General features: G+C 49.0%; 1 protein-coding gene across 1 annotated transcript; it reads left to right on the forward strand.

The window, feature by feature from the left end:
• Nucleotides 1–6: 6 nt before the first annotated feature.
• DUSP3 (dual specificity phosphatase 3) lies at nt 7–13216 on the forward strand (the record flags this gene model as incomplete). The annotated part of the gene is given in 4 exon segments (XM_010832496.1): nt 7–22; nt 25–52; nt 3214–3440; nt 9520–13216. Coding segments are annotated over 4 exon segments (477 nt in total), but the record flags the coding sequence as incomplete, so codon positions are not given.
• Between the last annotated feature and the right edge of the window lie 2671 nt (nt 13217–15887).

Below are 15887 nucleotides of genomic sequence, written 5' to 3' on the forward strand. Positions count from 1 at the left end.
CTCCCGAGCCAGCCCTGCAACGAGGTACCCCTAGGATCTACGTGGGCAACGCGTGAGTCGCCTCTCCCGGGCCCCGAGACGCCCCTCCGACCCTCCCCGGGGCGCCCCGCCACCCGAGGGCTGGGGTGGGGGCGTCGGCGGGAGCGGGTGGGGGGAGCCGGGGCGGGGTCGCTCCTCCGGAAGCCGGGGCCGGGGGCTGGGCGGGGGCTGGAGTCACCGCCCACCCTTCGTGCATGGGGCGGAGGGGCTGGACCCCGCCCCGTCCCCGCTCTGTCCTTCCCTTCCCTGGGTGGTGGAGACCCGGGGCCGCTCGGGCAGCCGGTGTCCGGCCCGGGGCCTCCACCCTCTAGGTGCTCGGCCTTGGGCGGTGTCGGGGCGACCAGGTTCACTTAACAGGTGGCCCTCTGTCGCCCGACCGGTCTCCGGCCCGCGCGTCATGTGACAGCTGCCTGGTTCTGCAGTGAGGTCACCGCGGAATGTCTGTCTTCTCTGCCATGGCAACGGGCTGACGTCACAATTCGGGCGTGGAATTTTCCCGGCGAGGCAGGCTTAGATCGGAGAATTGACATTTCCCAAACTTGGGGGTTCAGAGATCCGGGGACAGGTTTCCTCGCTCCTCCCCCTACCTTCCACTTAGGGTTTGATTTATCTAGAATTCTAGAACGACCCAATGATAAACCCCCTGAGGACCTGGGCCATCACTTAGCAAAGGCTGCCGACCTTTTCGCCACCAGGAAATGCATTTATTATTTAACACTTAGGAGTTCTTACCAAATCGATTTTCTCATTTTCTCATAGTCAAACTACTAGGAAGAATTTCTCAGTAGCAGGAGAGAACTAGTGATAGCCCTTCTGAGAGGTGTTGAAATCTCAGCCAAAAGTAAAAACTAGATTCCCATGCCTGTGTAGCCTCCGGAGGGCACAGGAGGTTGGGTTGGATTTTCATGAGACCCTGAGGCCCTAACCTCCGTGGGCCCAGAGACCGCAAGTCTAACCGGGTTTTCTCCTTTTTCACAGGAATAAATGGTGGCCCAGAGCAGGTGAGGGCTTGTGAGGTTAGGGTCAATATCTTGTTCATGTCTGTATCCCAGGTCTTGGACTAGGACCTGATGCTTACTTTGCCAAGGACTGCTGCAAAAATGGGGGTCATCACAGCACTAGGGGGTCTAGAAGTCAGGTCCCAGCTTCATGGGGGCCAACCTCGTCCATCTATCACTCATTCACCATATGGAGCATCACTGGTGTCAGGCACTGGACAAAGGTCATTCACAGTGTGTGTGTTAATTGCTCAGTCGTGTCTGACTCAGTGCACCTATGGACTGTAGCCCGCCAGCCTCCTCTGTCTGTGTCATTTCACAGGTGAGAATGCTGGAGTCGGTAGCCATGCCCTTCCCCAGGGGATCTTCCCAACCCAGGGATCAAACCTGGGTCTCCCTCACTGCAAGCAGATTCTTTACCGTCTGAGCCACCAGACAAGCCATCATTCACAGTAGTGATGGTAAAGTTGTTGAATGTTGACTTAGTATTTGAGAAGGAAGGTGAATGGCAGTGACTCTTCAAAGTTAGTTATTTTAGATCCTTTTTAATGAGCAACTTTACAGTTGTGTGCAGTGTCCTGATAGCTAACGAAGGGTACCAGAGTCTCATCCAGAGTCCTCAGTAATTGCCGAGTTCTGAGAACAAGCCCCTTTCCATCCACCCAGGCAGCAAGGGGCCTTGGCACTCTTGGAAACCCTGCTGTCTTGGGCAGTTTGGCTCAGTCAGCTGTCACTACTTCCAAGGTGGAAACCAAAGATGTGAACATCTGGTGGTAGTCAAGGGTGGCACGTGCCAATGGCCACTGTAGAAAACACATCCCTTGCCTTTAAGCAAATCTGACCTTGACACAGACAGGGGCATGGGGAGTGCTCCACAGGGAAGATTGGCTGAGTACCTATTTCTCCCCTACCCCTTGCAGTCAGAAGTGCTTTAACAAAATCAGGGCCCCTGATCAGGGCTCACAGGGCAGAGTGAAACCTGGAGGAGCCCCGTTTTCTGCCTCGTGAGATTTGTGGTTGATGTGGGCATGAGAAGCAGAGTGAGGGGGAAGATAGAGCAGGCCTTGTGTCAGGAGAAAAGAGGCCTCCTCCCAGCCCTGCCATGCAGCAGCCCTTGAGAGCATATGCATGTCCTTCGTCTGTCCTGTCGGGCCAGAGTTGAAGCTCTGTCCTTCCTTCCTCCCAGGGCTGATGTGACAGGCAAACAAGATCACGCAGGAGAAGGCCTTGTGTAAAGTGTAAACTGCTGTTTGAATTGGGACGTTGTTGTGAGATGAAATAAAGCAGCCCTTTGACTATTCAGATCAAATGTTTTGTAACCTCTACTGGCTCCCCAAGTGCTTACTCACCCAGGATAGCTTCAGAGACGTGGCTAGTGGACTATGGCAGGAAGGATCCCTCTAGGGGATGGAAGGGGGCTGCTGCACTCTATAATCCAAGGAAGAAGGCTGCTGGGCTGTGCTGATTTCATTCTTCACTGATTCACCACATACTCCTTCAGTACCTACTGTGTGTGCCAGGTACTAGAGCACATGCAAGGCATACGGACATGAAGCAGACATGGTTCCTCCATCAAGGAGCTCATAGCCTGGACGTCTAAACAAATAAGCACAATCAAGCATTAGGATAGTGGCCCTGATCACGGTGTCAGGCTCTGTCTATAGAACAGCTCATTTAACACTAACAACAGCCCCAGGAGTGGATACTGTTATCATCCTCATTTTACAGATAGGGAAACTGAGGCATGGAAAGGTTAAGTGACTTGTTCAAGCTTAGTAAGTGACAGGGCTGTCTGGAGTCTGGCTCCATTTTTAGCTTCTTGGTGATATCACCACCCACAGGATCGAGAGCACGATGCTGGATGAAGGGGAGATCAGGAAATGCTGCCAAGGGAGGTGAGATATGAGAGGGTGCACCTTTATGAAGAAGGTGGAGAAGGACATTCCAGGTAGCGGGAATAGTGTGGGCATGAAAGCACCCAGGCTATTTGCGGCAGGTAGTTGGAGCTGGCTGGAGTGAGGGCAGAGGGTCATAAGCTGAGGCTGGAGAAGCCAGCAGGGGCCAGAGCACGGAAGGTTCCTTTCTGAGCCAAGAGGCTTAGGGTCTTCTCCATCTTCCTCCCCTGAGGGCTGCCAGGTAGTCAGTTGATCCTCCCCTGCTGCTGTTTCCTGTCCAGGTCTGTGGCTCAAGACATCCCCAAGCTGCAGAAGCTGGGCATCACCCATGTCCTGAATGCGGCTGAGGGCAGGTCCTTCATGCACGTCAACACCAATGCCAACTTCTACAAGGACTCCGGGATCACCTACCTGGGCATCAAGGCCAATGACACACAGGAGTTCAACCTCAGCGCCTACTTTGAAAAGGCGGCAGACTTCATCGACCAGGCTCTGGCTCAGAAGAACGGTAAGGGACCTGCCACCCAGGAAACGGTGGGAGGCAGCTTTTTTTAAAATCAATTTTTATTGGAGTAGAGTTGCTTTACTGGGAGGCAGGTTGAACTTGATTTTTTTAGAAAACAAGCACATGACAGGCCTTTTCTTGGAAAACCTGATGTTTTCTGGCTCTTGTGTGAAAGGCTGAGAGCTTTGGGTCTCTCTCTGCTCACCTGGCTGCCTGTTAAGTGACCACACGTGACACAAGGCCTCGGCACCCTTGTGTTTGCATTGACTTTGGCTGAGGGTTGATTGCCAGCCCTGCTCCCCTATTCAGATAGCTGCAATAGTGAAAATTTATTATTTTATGTGATAAGAAATCCCGAGGTGACCAGCTCCAGGGCTGGTTGATGCAATAGCTCTCTGGTGGCTTCAGGACTCTTCTGCCACCCTCAGTGTTGGGGACTCCCCTGATGGTCCGAAGACGCCTGTGGTAGATCTGGTTACCACCTCCCAACAGGATAAAGTGCAGTGATGGATGAGGCCACCATCTCTTCCTCATGTTTCTCTCTGTTCTTCTTTTTTTTTAAAATATTTACTACCTTATTTGTCTTCGCTGGGTCATAGTTGCAGCATGTAGGATCTTCAGTCTTCTATGTGGGGTCTTTAGTTGCAACATGTGGGATCTTGTTCCCTGACCAGGGATGGAACCTGAACCCTGTGCTTTGGGAGCACAGAGTCCTAGCCACTGGGCCGCCAGGGATGCCCCTTCTCTTTTCTTAAGAACAAGTAAAACAGCCCATAGAAACCACCCAGTGGAGTCCCCCTCACCTCACTGGTGAGAGCTGGGTCACATGCATTACCTGGCTAGGGGAGGGGGGCAGCCCCGATTGGCTTAGGCTGGGAGTCAGGAAACTTTGGCCCAGTTTTTAAATGCTTCCTGCAGGTCCAAAATATAAGGCAGGACTGAAGCAGAACTGCTGGAATGCTGGCTGTCAGGTGAGGCATGCCAGAGAGAAATCCTAGAAGGCCAGAGGGCAGACAGCAGCTGAGCAGGCTGGGCCGCTTGCCCTTTCTGCTTTTAGCTTGATTCTGTCAGCAACTGCCTTTACCTTCCTGCTGCTTCCTCCAGCCCCTTTCTTCTTCCTCACCCAAACCTGGCGAGGGGGAGCGACTCCCACTGAGGCATGATCAGCCCTGTCCCCCTGATTCTAGCCTGTCTCTGCTGCCCTGATGCTGCTTGTCCCAGCAGCCTCCCCACAGCAATGATTTCCAGCGGGCAATTTACTAGCCGCTGGTTATCACACAGTTGGGGCCCAGGAGGGAGGTTTGATTGCCTGGGATATCTGCAGTCTTTATCATCAGGCCCTCTGTGGTCCTCCCCAGCCTCGTACACGTCACATGCCTCCTCTCCAGCTATACTGAGCTCCGCTGTAGACAAGAATGAGGGACCCAGTGAAGGGGATGGATTTTGCTCTTCCTGTATATCCATTGGTCGTTCATTCAGGGAACTTAGAGCTCCCTGACAGTTTCCTCTTTCCATGCAACTGGGTGACCTCCTGCCTTAGCCCATGTGGGTTGGGTCATTTGTCTGGAGGGATCTCTCTGCATCTTCCTGACCCATCCTCTGGCAGACCCTGCCTCATGCTTGAGCCCTAGACGTAGTGTCCATTCATCCATGAAGCCTGCCCGCGGTCCGAATCCACTGTGTCCATTGCCTGTCTCCCTATCACCTGACATAGATTGGGCATGTAGCAGGTACACTGGAATACTGAACCAGTGACAGGAAAAAATTCCATGGGTTCTAATGCCCAGTGGAAATACTTATAGGATTGATTGGTCAGGTGAGCCAACAGAAATACACTGGCCTCCAACACTGTGCAGGGCTCAAGGGAGCTGGGGGCCCATCACTTTGGGGTGGGGGAATTGGCCAGGGACCCTCAGAGAAGGAAGCAGTCATTTCCAGCTGGGAAGATCAAGGGAGACTTCCTGGAGGAGGTAGTGTATGGGCGAGGCCTGTAAGGATGGACTTTGACCTCTCTCCTTGCTTATTGGCTCTATGAGTTCTGTGCATGCTGAGTATGTTTCAGGTTCTAGATAATGAGGCAGCTGCTCTGCAGAGGGTCCCATTGCCAGGATGGGAACAGGGAAAGCCCTACTCTGAATACTTTGGGTCCATTGGCCAGAGAGTGACTGGGCAGGGAAGTGGAGAACTCCCCACTTCTACCCTGAGAGCATTGGGAAAAATAAGGTTATGTTTTGGGGCTAGGGTCATGGGAATAGAACAGACTGTTTGACTCTGGGTCAGCAAGTTTCCTTCACAGTAATGCCCATGCAGAGGTGTTGGTGGGGAATCATTCACTCAGCTGATCAGCAGATATTTATTGAACCCTTAATGTATGCTGGGAATTGTAGGGTATCCAGAATCAATACCCTATAGTCCTTGCCCTTAAGGAACTCACACTCTGGCAGAGGAGGGTTGGTCTGTGTGTGACCAACAGAAACACAGAGCTGGACTGCTACAGAAGAGGATGCACCACGTGCCAGCAGAAGACTCGTAGTGTTGGCTTATATTTATTTATTGAATGTTCATGTCTGCCAGGTGCTAGTCTGAGGCTTTTATATATCTCTTCCCTGAATCTTCAGCCATCTTGGGCCATGGGTATTATTAGCTCAGATGAGGAAAGTGAGGCACAGTATTCTTAGGTGGGTCATAGGGTGATAACCAGGGTATTGGTCCAGGTTCTCCAGGAAAACAGAATCAATAAAATACACATACATTATTTATTTTAGGGGATTGGCTCATGTGATCATGGGGCTGGCAAATCTGAAATCTGTCGGGCAGACTGGAAACTGAGGCAGGGCTTTGCAGACAGAATTCTTTCTTCTCCAGGAAACCTCAGTTTTTTGCTCTTAAGATCTTTAGCCGATTGGATGAGGTCCACCCACCTTATCAAGGGTGATCTCTTTTACTTAAAGTCAACTGATGGGAGGTGTTCATTACATCTACAAAATCTCTTGTAGACTAGTGTTTGACCAAGCAATTGGGTGTCATAGACAAGCCAAGTTGACACATTTAACCATCACAACCAGCAAGTTAAAATTTAAACCCAGATTCCCATGACTTCAAGGATTGGGATTCTCCATCCTTATGCTGACAAAGGAAATAGTTGAGCTGGGGTCTTAAGGATGAATAGGAGTTTGCCAGGTTGAGGAGGGAGAGGGTGTTCCAGGTAGGAGGAACAGTATGAGTGAAGGCACAGAGGTGAGAAATAGCCTAGGAAGGTGTCGGGGCCGCGGGCGGTTAGCCTGGTAAGTAACGCTTTGGTGGTAGCCTACCCAACTAATGGTGACAGGTCCCATTTATATTGGAAAAAGATCCCTCCAGCTGTTGTGTAGGTTGGTGGAGGGTGAGGGTGGAGGGAAAGCTCAGTTTGGAGGTGAAGGGGCAGAGGTGAGAGATGATGAAGACCTGAACTGAGCACTCTGTGTGAGGAGAGAGTAGGGATAAGAGAAGCCAAGGCTTCTTGCTCAAGAGGCCTTCCCACTTTAATAAAAGATTGGGGGAACCTTGTTGATGATGCTCTGGCCTCTCCTGACCATCCCTTCCTTCCTTCATCCAATGCTGGGGATACAACAGGGAGCAAAACAGACAGGCATCCCTGCCCTCGAGGAGCTTACATTTTGGGGGAAGATGACAGTAGACATAAGTGAAAAAGATGTGTGGCCCCCAGGAAATGGGGATGACTAAAGCAGGGAGCAAGGGGATGACGGGGTATAGAGAGTGGGACTGTGGCTCTTTAGAAGGTGGGCAGGAAAGACCTTCCTAGGACACTGGAGCAAATACCTGTGAAAAGAGGTGTTGCAGGCAGGCTCCAGTCCGTGGGGTCACAAAGAGTCAGACAGGCCTGAGCAACTAATACTCTCACTTTTCGCAGGCCAAGGGGCTGGCTGGCTGGATTGCAGGGAGAAGGGGAACGAGGAGATGATGTCAAAGTCAGGGGGAGGGGGCGGATCTAGTAATTTCCCTGGTGGCTTATACCGTAAAGAAGCTGTCTGCAGTGTACATTGGGTCTCCTACATTTGATCCCTGGTTCAGGAAGATCCCCTGGAGGAGGGCATGGCAACTCACTCTACTATTCTTGCCTGGGGAATTCCATGGACAGAGGAGCCTGGCAGGCTGCAGTCCTTGGGGTCGCAAAGAGTGGAACACAGCTGAACAACACGTACATACATTGTTTGATTCTCTGTGTTTGTGTTTGACATTCATGGTCCTTTTATTTTGAAATGGTTTTGTTGAGGCATTAATTGACGTTCCCTAAACTACATAGAGTTTGGTAAGTTTTGACATATGTATACATCTGTGAAGCCATAACTACACCCAAGATGGTGAGTTTATCCATCACCCCACGGATTTCCTTCACCTCCCTTTGTGACCTCTCCCTTCCACTCCTCTCTCTCCTCCACTCCCAAGTAACCACTGATCTGCTTTCTATCACTAGACATTAGTGTACATTTTGTAGAGTTTCGTGTAAATGGAGTTGCACAGTATGTATGCTTTTTCGGTCTGGCCTCTTTCACTCAGCATAATTCTTTTGTTTCTTCCATCCTGTTGCACGTGGCAGGAATGCCTTTGTAATGCTGAGTAGTGTTCTGTTGGATGGACGTCCCATAGTTTGTTTATCCATTTACCTGTTGATGGACATTTGGGTGGTTTTCATATTTTGCTTTTGCTTGAAATAGAAAATTCATGTAGGTTAGTAGCAGATCGCAGTGTGTAGATCAATGCACTGCACACCACCCGTGTTTTGTTGTTCGGTTGCTAAGTTGTGTCTGACTCTTTGCGACCCATGGACAGCATGCCAGACTTCCCTGTCCTTCACTATCAGCCCCCAGATCAAGAAACTAAACCTGATCAGCACCCCAGAAGCCCCACATGTTCCTCCCAGTGTCTCATCTCCCACCTCCACACCACTATCCAAACTTCTAAACGCATAGCTCAGTTTTGCTGGCCTTTTTTTTTTTTTTCAGTTTTGTCTTGGCCACACCTCGCAGCATATGTGATCTAGTCCCCTAACAAGGGATTGAACCTGTGCCCCCTGTAGTAGAAGCCCCGTGTCCTAACCATTGGACCACCAGTAAATTCCCCTGACACTTCTACTCTGTGGGATCGTACACATCCTGTTTGTGTGTTTCATCCAGTTTGTATCTGGGAAGTTGTAGACTGTTCAGACTTAGTATTTATCTACTCTTCTGTTGACCAGCCTTTGGGAGTTTCCAGTTTGGGGCTGTTGTGACTAGTGCTGCCTATGATGTCCTGGTGGGATTCTTTTAGCAGACATGTGTATGCAGTCCTATCTGGTGTGGGTCTGGGATGGAATTGCCAGGCCCTGGGGGATGCACATGGTCAGCTTGAGTAGATCCCACCACATGGTTTCCTGAAGCCATGATCCCCTCCCCAAACATGGTAGCTCAGCTGGTAAAGAATCCACCTGCAATGCAGGAGACCCTGGTTCAATTCCTGGGTCAAGAAGATCTGTTGGAGAAGGGATAGACTACCCACTGCAATATTCTTGGGCTGGTACATCCCCTCCCCTAACCACAGTAGCTCAGCTGGTAAAGAATCCACCTGCAATGCAGGAGACCCTGGTTCAATTCCTGGGTCGAGAAGATCTGTTGGAGAAGGGATAGGCTGCAGTATTCTTGGTCCTCCTTGGTGGCTCAGCTGGTAAAGAATCTGCCTGCAATGTGGGAGACCTGGGTTCGATCCCTGGGTTGGGAAGATCCCCTGGAGAAGGGAATGGCTACCCACTCCAGTATTCTGGCCTGGAGAATTCCGTGAACTGAATAGTCCATGGGGTCACAAAGAGTTGGACATGACTGAGCGACTGTCACTCTTTTTCACTTTCCCCAGCCACAGATCAAAGTCCTAGCTATGCTCCACATCCCTGACAGTGCTTTGTGTGTTTTATATTCATCTTTGCCATCTTAGCCATTCTGGTGGGCCCAGGATGGCCTGGCAGTGTAAGTTGCATGTGCATGTCCTGGGAAGAGTTTGGACTGGAGTTGAGGCGTGGCGGGCCAGCTCATCACGTCCCCGTCTCTCACAGGCCGAGTGCTGGTCCACTGCCGTGAGGGTTACAGCCGCTCCCCGACCCTCGTCATCGCGTACCTCATGATGCGTCAGAAAATGGATGTCAAGTCCGCCCTGAGCATCGTCAGGCAGAACCGTGAGATCGGCCCCAACGACGGTTTCCTGGCCCAGCTCTGCCAGCTCAATGACAGACTCGTCAAGGAGGGAAAATTGAAACTCTAGGGCGCCCCCACTGCCTCTTCTCTAGAGGTCAGACGGGGGTGGGGGTCCCTGGTTGTGATGTCACAGGCTGCCATGTTTAGGAAACACAGTGTACCCTGCTCCCAGCATCACCAGGCACTTGCCCACACGTCTGTCCCAGCACGGCCCTGGGCCGCTTTTACCCTGGGGAGCATATAAAGAAGTTTGCTGAGGAGGGCGTCCTGCTCCCTGGCGTGTCCTGCACCTGCAGTTTATGACGCCCTCACCCTGAGGTGGGGGCCCAGAGGGGGAAGGCCTGTGACAGGTGTGCTTCTCCTGGACGACCCAGGGCAAGAGGTCTGTGGAAGTGCAAGGCCTGAGATGCTCACGGGGGCCCTCCTGACCTCCCCCGCCCCCTATTCCGAGCCCCCACCCCTGAGCCCTTTCCTGAATGGGGCTCTGTAAAGGAACTATGCAAATGTGGGCCCCTCTCCCCCCACTGTGTCTGTCTCCCCTGAATCCTCACAGCCGTCCACGCCCTGCTCACAGAGACATGTCATGAGGTCTGAAGCTGGCTGGGGTCAGTTATCCGTGGGTGGAAATGCTCATCAAGTAACTGCATTTGACGATTTCCTTAGGATTAACGATATCGAAACAAAGAGGCCCTTGTGTGGGCAGACACATCCCCCTTCTTGAAGGACTCTCCTAGATCAATAGTTTGAAAAATGTGACTCCTTAGAAGGCTTGAGTTCAGAATCCGCCTTTTAGGGATACTCAGCTCTCAGTCCCTTGGTCCGTTAGAAGAGTAGTTCCTTAGGCAGGGTTTTATTTTTCTTTTTTAGAAAACAGGGTGTTGAAGTCCAGCCTATTTAAAAACCCCACCATTTGGAGAATTACAAGGGTTTTGTCCTAAATTATAGTGTTGGCGGGCCCAAGCCACTCGTGCTCACTGCTTTTTGTCTCAGTTGCTATTCCAAGAACAGGAGGAGGAAATTGGCCAATTATAGCACGTGTGCTGCGTGTGCGTGAGAGAGCAACATAGCCAGTGGCTGGACAAACGGGGGGTTGAACGGCCCAGGCTCACACCCTGCCCACTCACAGGTAGTTCTTACAGCTCTCTGCTGCCAGAAAAGGTTCTGGAGCCTTGGGAGCAAAAATGATTCAGCCAGGCAGAAAGGAAACATGACGGAAGGTTCAAATGGCGCCTTTATTGATGGTAGAGCAAAGAAACAAAAAGAAACAGCCTTTGCAAGGACTTTTTAGGATGATGTTGGAAGCCATGAACACTCACACTCACACGTGTGTACACATTTGTCAGAATAGAGGAGTTTTGTTTTGAACACAGTCTTGTTAGCACTCGGCATAATTGTCATCAGGGCAAGCAACGCAGTGCCGTCGTCTTCAGGTTCCCTAATGGCAGAGAGGTGGTCCTCAGCTCTGCCCCCTGGCACTTAGCACATAGATGTTTGATAAAAGTTTGTGGAATTAAACTTTTTTTTTTTCTTTTCTTGAGCACCAAATATATGCAAGGCATTGTTCTGGTGGGTCTATCAAGCTCCCAGAAGCCTGACTTGGTGGTAGGATCCCTTGCAAGGATTTGCAAAGGAGTCTTACCTGAAATGAAATATCAGGGACTTTTGTTGAATATTTAAAATTCAGTTTTAAGTTTCAATTCAGGCAGTGGTTCTGACCATGTGGAGGTGGGAAATGTGCCTTTTCGAGAATTGACCAGAAGCTTCCAGCTAGGTGGAGGAGAGGCAGGTATGCCTTGGGGCTTAACACCCAGGGTAATGATCTCTATCTTGACAGAAGCAGCACCGCCCAGCCTGGATGTCCCCTTTGCTCTGTGACCGTAGCAGCCCTGAACAGACTAGAATCTGTCTTTTTCAGATACCAGGCTGCCCCCATAGACCCACCCAAGTGAAACGGCCTTTTCCCCCACTGTGTCCCTCACAGAGGCCAGATAACTCTTCCACTTCATCTAACTTGATCCTCACAATAACCTTATTAACTTGGTGTTGGGCTCATTCATGTATTGGTACCTTTAAGAAAAGGAACTGGGGTTCAGAGTCATTAGGGGTGGGGTGCTCAGGGCTTCCCAGCTCAAAGGCAGAGCTGAGGTGAAACTTCAGGTTGACTGCTCTCTGAAGCTGAATTCTTCCTCTCCTACTACACTCCTCCTCAAGAAATGAGCCCTCGGGAAGGTCTCAGTGCGCTGTGCATGCTGTTGACCCAGCCCCTGTGCACAAGGCCAATTAGCTTTGTAGCCAGAGGACAACAGGTCAAGCCATAGTGCCGGGGGAGGGGAGGGGGGCCTGCTACAGGAAAAATAAGAAGTGTGGGTCCCCAGTTGGGTTAGGATGTGTGGCTCTTCTCGGAAACACGTAGCATCCCTAAGTCAGAGCTTTCTGCTCCACTTCCGGAAGAGGCTCGAGAGCTGGGGCTGGGGTCCCTCTCCCATGCCCAGGCGGTGGTCCTCACACGAGACAGCCTCAGCTACTTAGGTCTGCTGACAGGACCTCTTGAAAAGCCTCTTTGTGTGGGGACATGTTGGAGAAAAGGCCATGGGGAGAATTACTGCCATCACTTTGGGGCTACTTTTCTGCTAATAACTTGGGATTTCTTCAGTCTTTAGTCCCAGAAACCCTATATTTCCTTCACGAAATGTGGCTCCTACTTTGAGTAAAAACAAAATCAACTTCTGTTGTGTAAGAGCCAACACATGCTCATCTGGACAGCTTCCCCCTCTGCCACCGGAAAGTGATGGAATAGGAACTCAGGGTGCCTCTATCCCCTCCTCTGACCTGGTCTCTTTCTTTGACTGGGAGAGCCCCATCTAGACCAAATGAGAGCACCAAATGGTTTTCTTCTCAGTTCTGAAGCAGTATCTTCCACTGGCTTGTCTGTTTCCCTGCCACTCCAGGTTAGCTGGAGAGCAGAAATCACCATCTTTCAAGCAAGGGGACTAAACTTGAAGACCTCTAAGGTCCCTTTTGGCTCTGACACCATTGCGTTGTTACGAGAATCCCCATTGACTTGGACCGCCACCTGGAAATTATAGGGTGTGTAACAATGTGATGACCAGCAGGTGGCGCTGTGTTCCACTCATGGTGATGGATGCTTGGGCAAATGTTGGTGCCTTTTGTGTCACAATGTTAAGATGCTAATGTTTTAATCGAAATAAGCACTGATCTTAAAATATGAAGATGTTAGCTTTTCTCGTAGGAAATTTTCTGTCATAAAACCGGCATCAAGAATCACTGAAGAGCTGACAACGATGGTCCTTCCAAGTCAAGATTTTATCCTGATTGGAAAGGGAGGCCATCTCCGGTTGAGAGAATAGATTGGTTGGAAGCTTAACTTACCTGCTGTCAGCTTTTAGGGTAATTTGACTGTGAAAGCATCAATTTTCTGGACAGAAAAGGGAAAGGTATTAAACTGGTTTTAAAAAAAATAAGTTTAATGTCTGTCATATCACAAATTAGTGTTAAAACACTAAAACTGTAACCAAAATAAATGTCTTATATTATGAAGAAATGGTCTTTTTTGTCCTTCTTATCATAGTTGATTTTCTTTTATACTTTCATGCTTAGCTTTTATGTTTGCTTTTTCTAATGATCATCATTTAAAAATTCACCCTCCTGATCTAGTTATAGGTTCTGTGATGATTATATTCATGTAGTAAATATTTATTGAACATCTCTCCAGTACCAGAAAATTCCTGGCTTAGGAATAATCTTTTTATTTAATTTTTTAAAATTCCAGCTTTATGATTGTATAACTGATTGGAATATTCTTGATTGGAGTGGCCCACCACTGTCAATGAGGCAGGTAAGATTTATGTTCCTAAGAAAGGGGGGATGGGGTGAGTCTCAGGGTCGCCTCCCATGAAGATGACTGCGTGGCATTTTAGGAGTTGAGTGATCCTGCAAATGGGCAGTCCCTAAACATCCCCTGCCCCTAGATGTTTTATAAGTTCCTCTATTAGCACTAACTCTTTTATAAGAAGCATTGCTTTTTTCCCCCTCTGAATAAAAAACTGAGAGAAAACTGAGTGACTTTCCTCCAGACAGAAAGATCCTGGGCGGAAAAAGAGCCTCCTGGTCTCCAGCTCACCTTCTACAGCAGGAGGCAATTAGACTAGCTCAGTATTATCAAACCTCTTTGGCAACGTAATCTTCATATTTTGATACAAAAGCACTGATATATAAAACAGGTAATGTTTTTAAAGTGGAACTTAAACATTTTAATTAAAAAGGAAATACTGTATAGAAACAGTAATAAACTCAAACAATGCAAAAAGGTTTAGTAAACCTTACCCCAAACCTTCAATACCTCTCCCTCAGAGGAAGCCAGTTCTAAGTATATCCTTTTAGAAAAGTGACGTGCATGTGTAAGCACACATGTTTGGATACGTGTGTGTTTGTTGTTACTGTTTAGTCAACTAAGTTGTGTCTGACTCTTGCAACCCCATAGTCTGTAGCCTGCCAGGCTCTTCTGCCCATGGGATTTCCCAGGCAAGAATACTGGAGTGGGTTGCCATTTCCTTCTCCACGGAATCTTCCCAACCCAGGGATTGAACCCGAGTCTCCTCCATTGGCAGGTGGATTCTTCACCACTAAGCCACCAGGGAAGTACATGTGTGTATGTAGATATCCATAAATGGAAAATGTTCTACACTTTGATTTTTTTTGCTAAACAATATATTGTACCCTCTGTTTCTTATATTCCCATTCATTTTATCAGCTACCTTGCAGCCATTGTGTATGGACAAACTGTGATTTCTGTATACTGTTGTTTTAAAGGTCCAGTCTGCTTTAATGAGCACCAAATATAAAATGAGACTCATGAGTGATAATCACAGTGTTTTATCTGCTTTGTATCCGGTTAATTTCTGTTGTCCATTGGGGTGGAACAGTGTCAGGCACAGCCTGCTACTCAGAACTAAGGAAGGATGTTCTGTGCTCCCTTGTGTAATTTCATGAGTGTGGAAATGTCCAAGCTAACTTTTAAAAAAAGACAGTCTCTGAGCTATGGCTTCCTGAATTGATGATCCCATTTATAAGAGGTCCAAATGCACGAAGACTGCATTTTTTAAGTCTACATCAAAATGAGTTAATTTGCAGGCAATACCATGAGTGGGTCATCTCCAATTCATTCAAAGCAGATGCATACCACACTGTTATAATGTGTGTATTTATTATGTTTTTATTTATTTACTTAGGCTGGCCATGGGGCTTGTGGGATCTTAGTTCCCAAATCGGGGATTGAGCCTGAGCCCTTGGCAGTGAAAGCACCAATTCCTAACCACTGGACCACCAGAGAATTCCCTATTATATTTTTAACTAATTAAAATGTACATGGTTTTTAAGCCGTGAACCATCTCTGTGGAAGCTGGGGTTCTGGGGGATCTAGTTTGAAGGCCCATGAACCAGAGGACTGCATATCGCGCCTGGGGGCCACCCTGAGGAGGAGGAGGAGGGCAGAAAGAAGGGAAGGTGCCGGGAGCCGGCATATTGCATACTGAGTGCATATTGCATATTGAGTGCAGCACTTTCCACAGCATCATCTTTCAGGATCTGGAATAGCTCAACTGGAATTCTATCACTGCCGGGAGCCAGCGTGAGGAGCTCCACCCATGACAAAGGTCATGAGGAAGGAGGCTTGGCATACGCAAAGGCGGGATCGAGCCTCGAGTCCCCGTGGAAATTCTCGAGCATTTACACCCAAAACCAGAGTCTGCCTACTTTCTGCTTTGTGCCTTCACCTACACCTCTGACTTTACTGGGGGCTGTCCCCCACTACCTCTCTGAAAAAAGAGTTAGCTTACAGCTCCAGTTAATAATTCCTGGGTGTGACAGTGTTTCAACCTACATTTCCTTTGGAAATCCTCTAGCCTGCCTGAATAGGTTTTCCCGGCCACATGTGATTGTTCAGAGCCTCCCAACTGTGAGAGGCAGGAGATGTTCTAAACTGTCTAAACACAGATTCTTTTGAGTAGTTAAAAGATTGATTAGAAATTGTATTGGTGAAGGGATTTTCACTTGTTGGGCCAATGTTTGCTGCTAAGTTTCCATATCCCTTACCTGCTGTGTCCCTGGCAGTGTATTGATTAATATAATTGGTGTAAGTAGTAGCTTTAATGTTTGTAACCTGGGACCCTTGAGTTAATTCTTTTTCTTGTTATAGCCCACCACACCTTTG

Source organism: Bison bison, unplaced genomic scaffold (genome assembly GCF_000754665.1).
Source record: "Bison bison bison isolate TAMUID 2011002044 unplaced genomic scaffold, Bison_UMD1.0 scf7180017861046, whole genome shotgun sequence".
Lineage (NCBI taxonomy): Eukaryota > Metazoa > Chordata > Mammalia > Artiodactyla > Bovidae > Bison > Bison bison.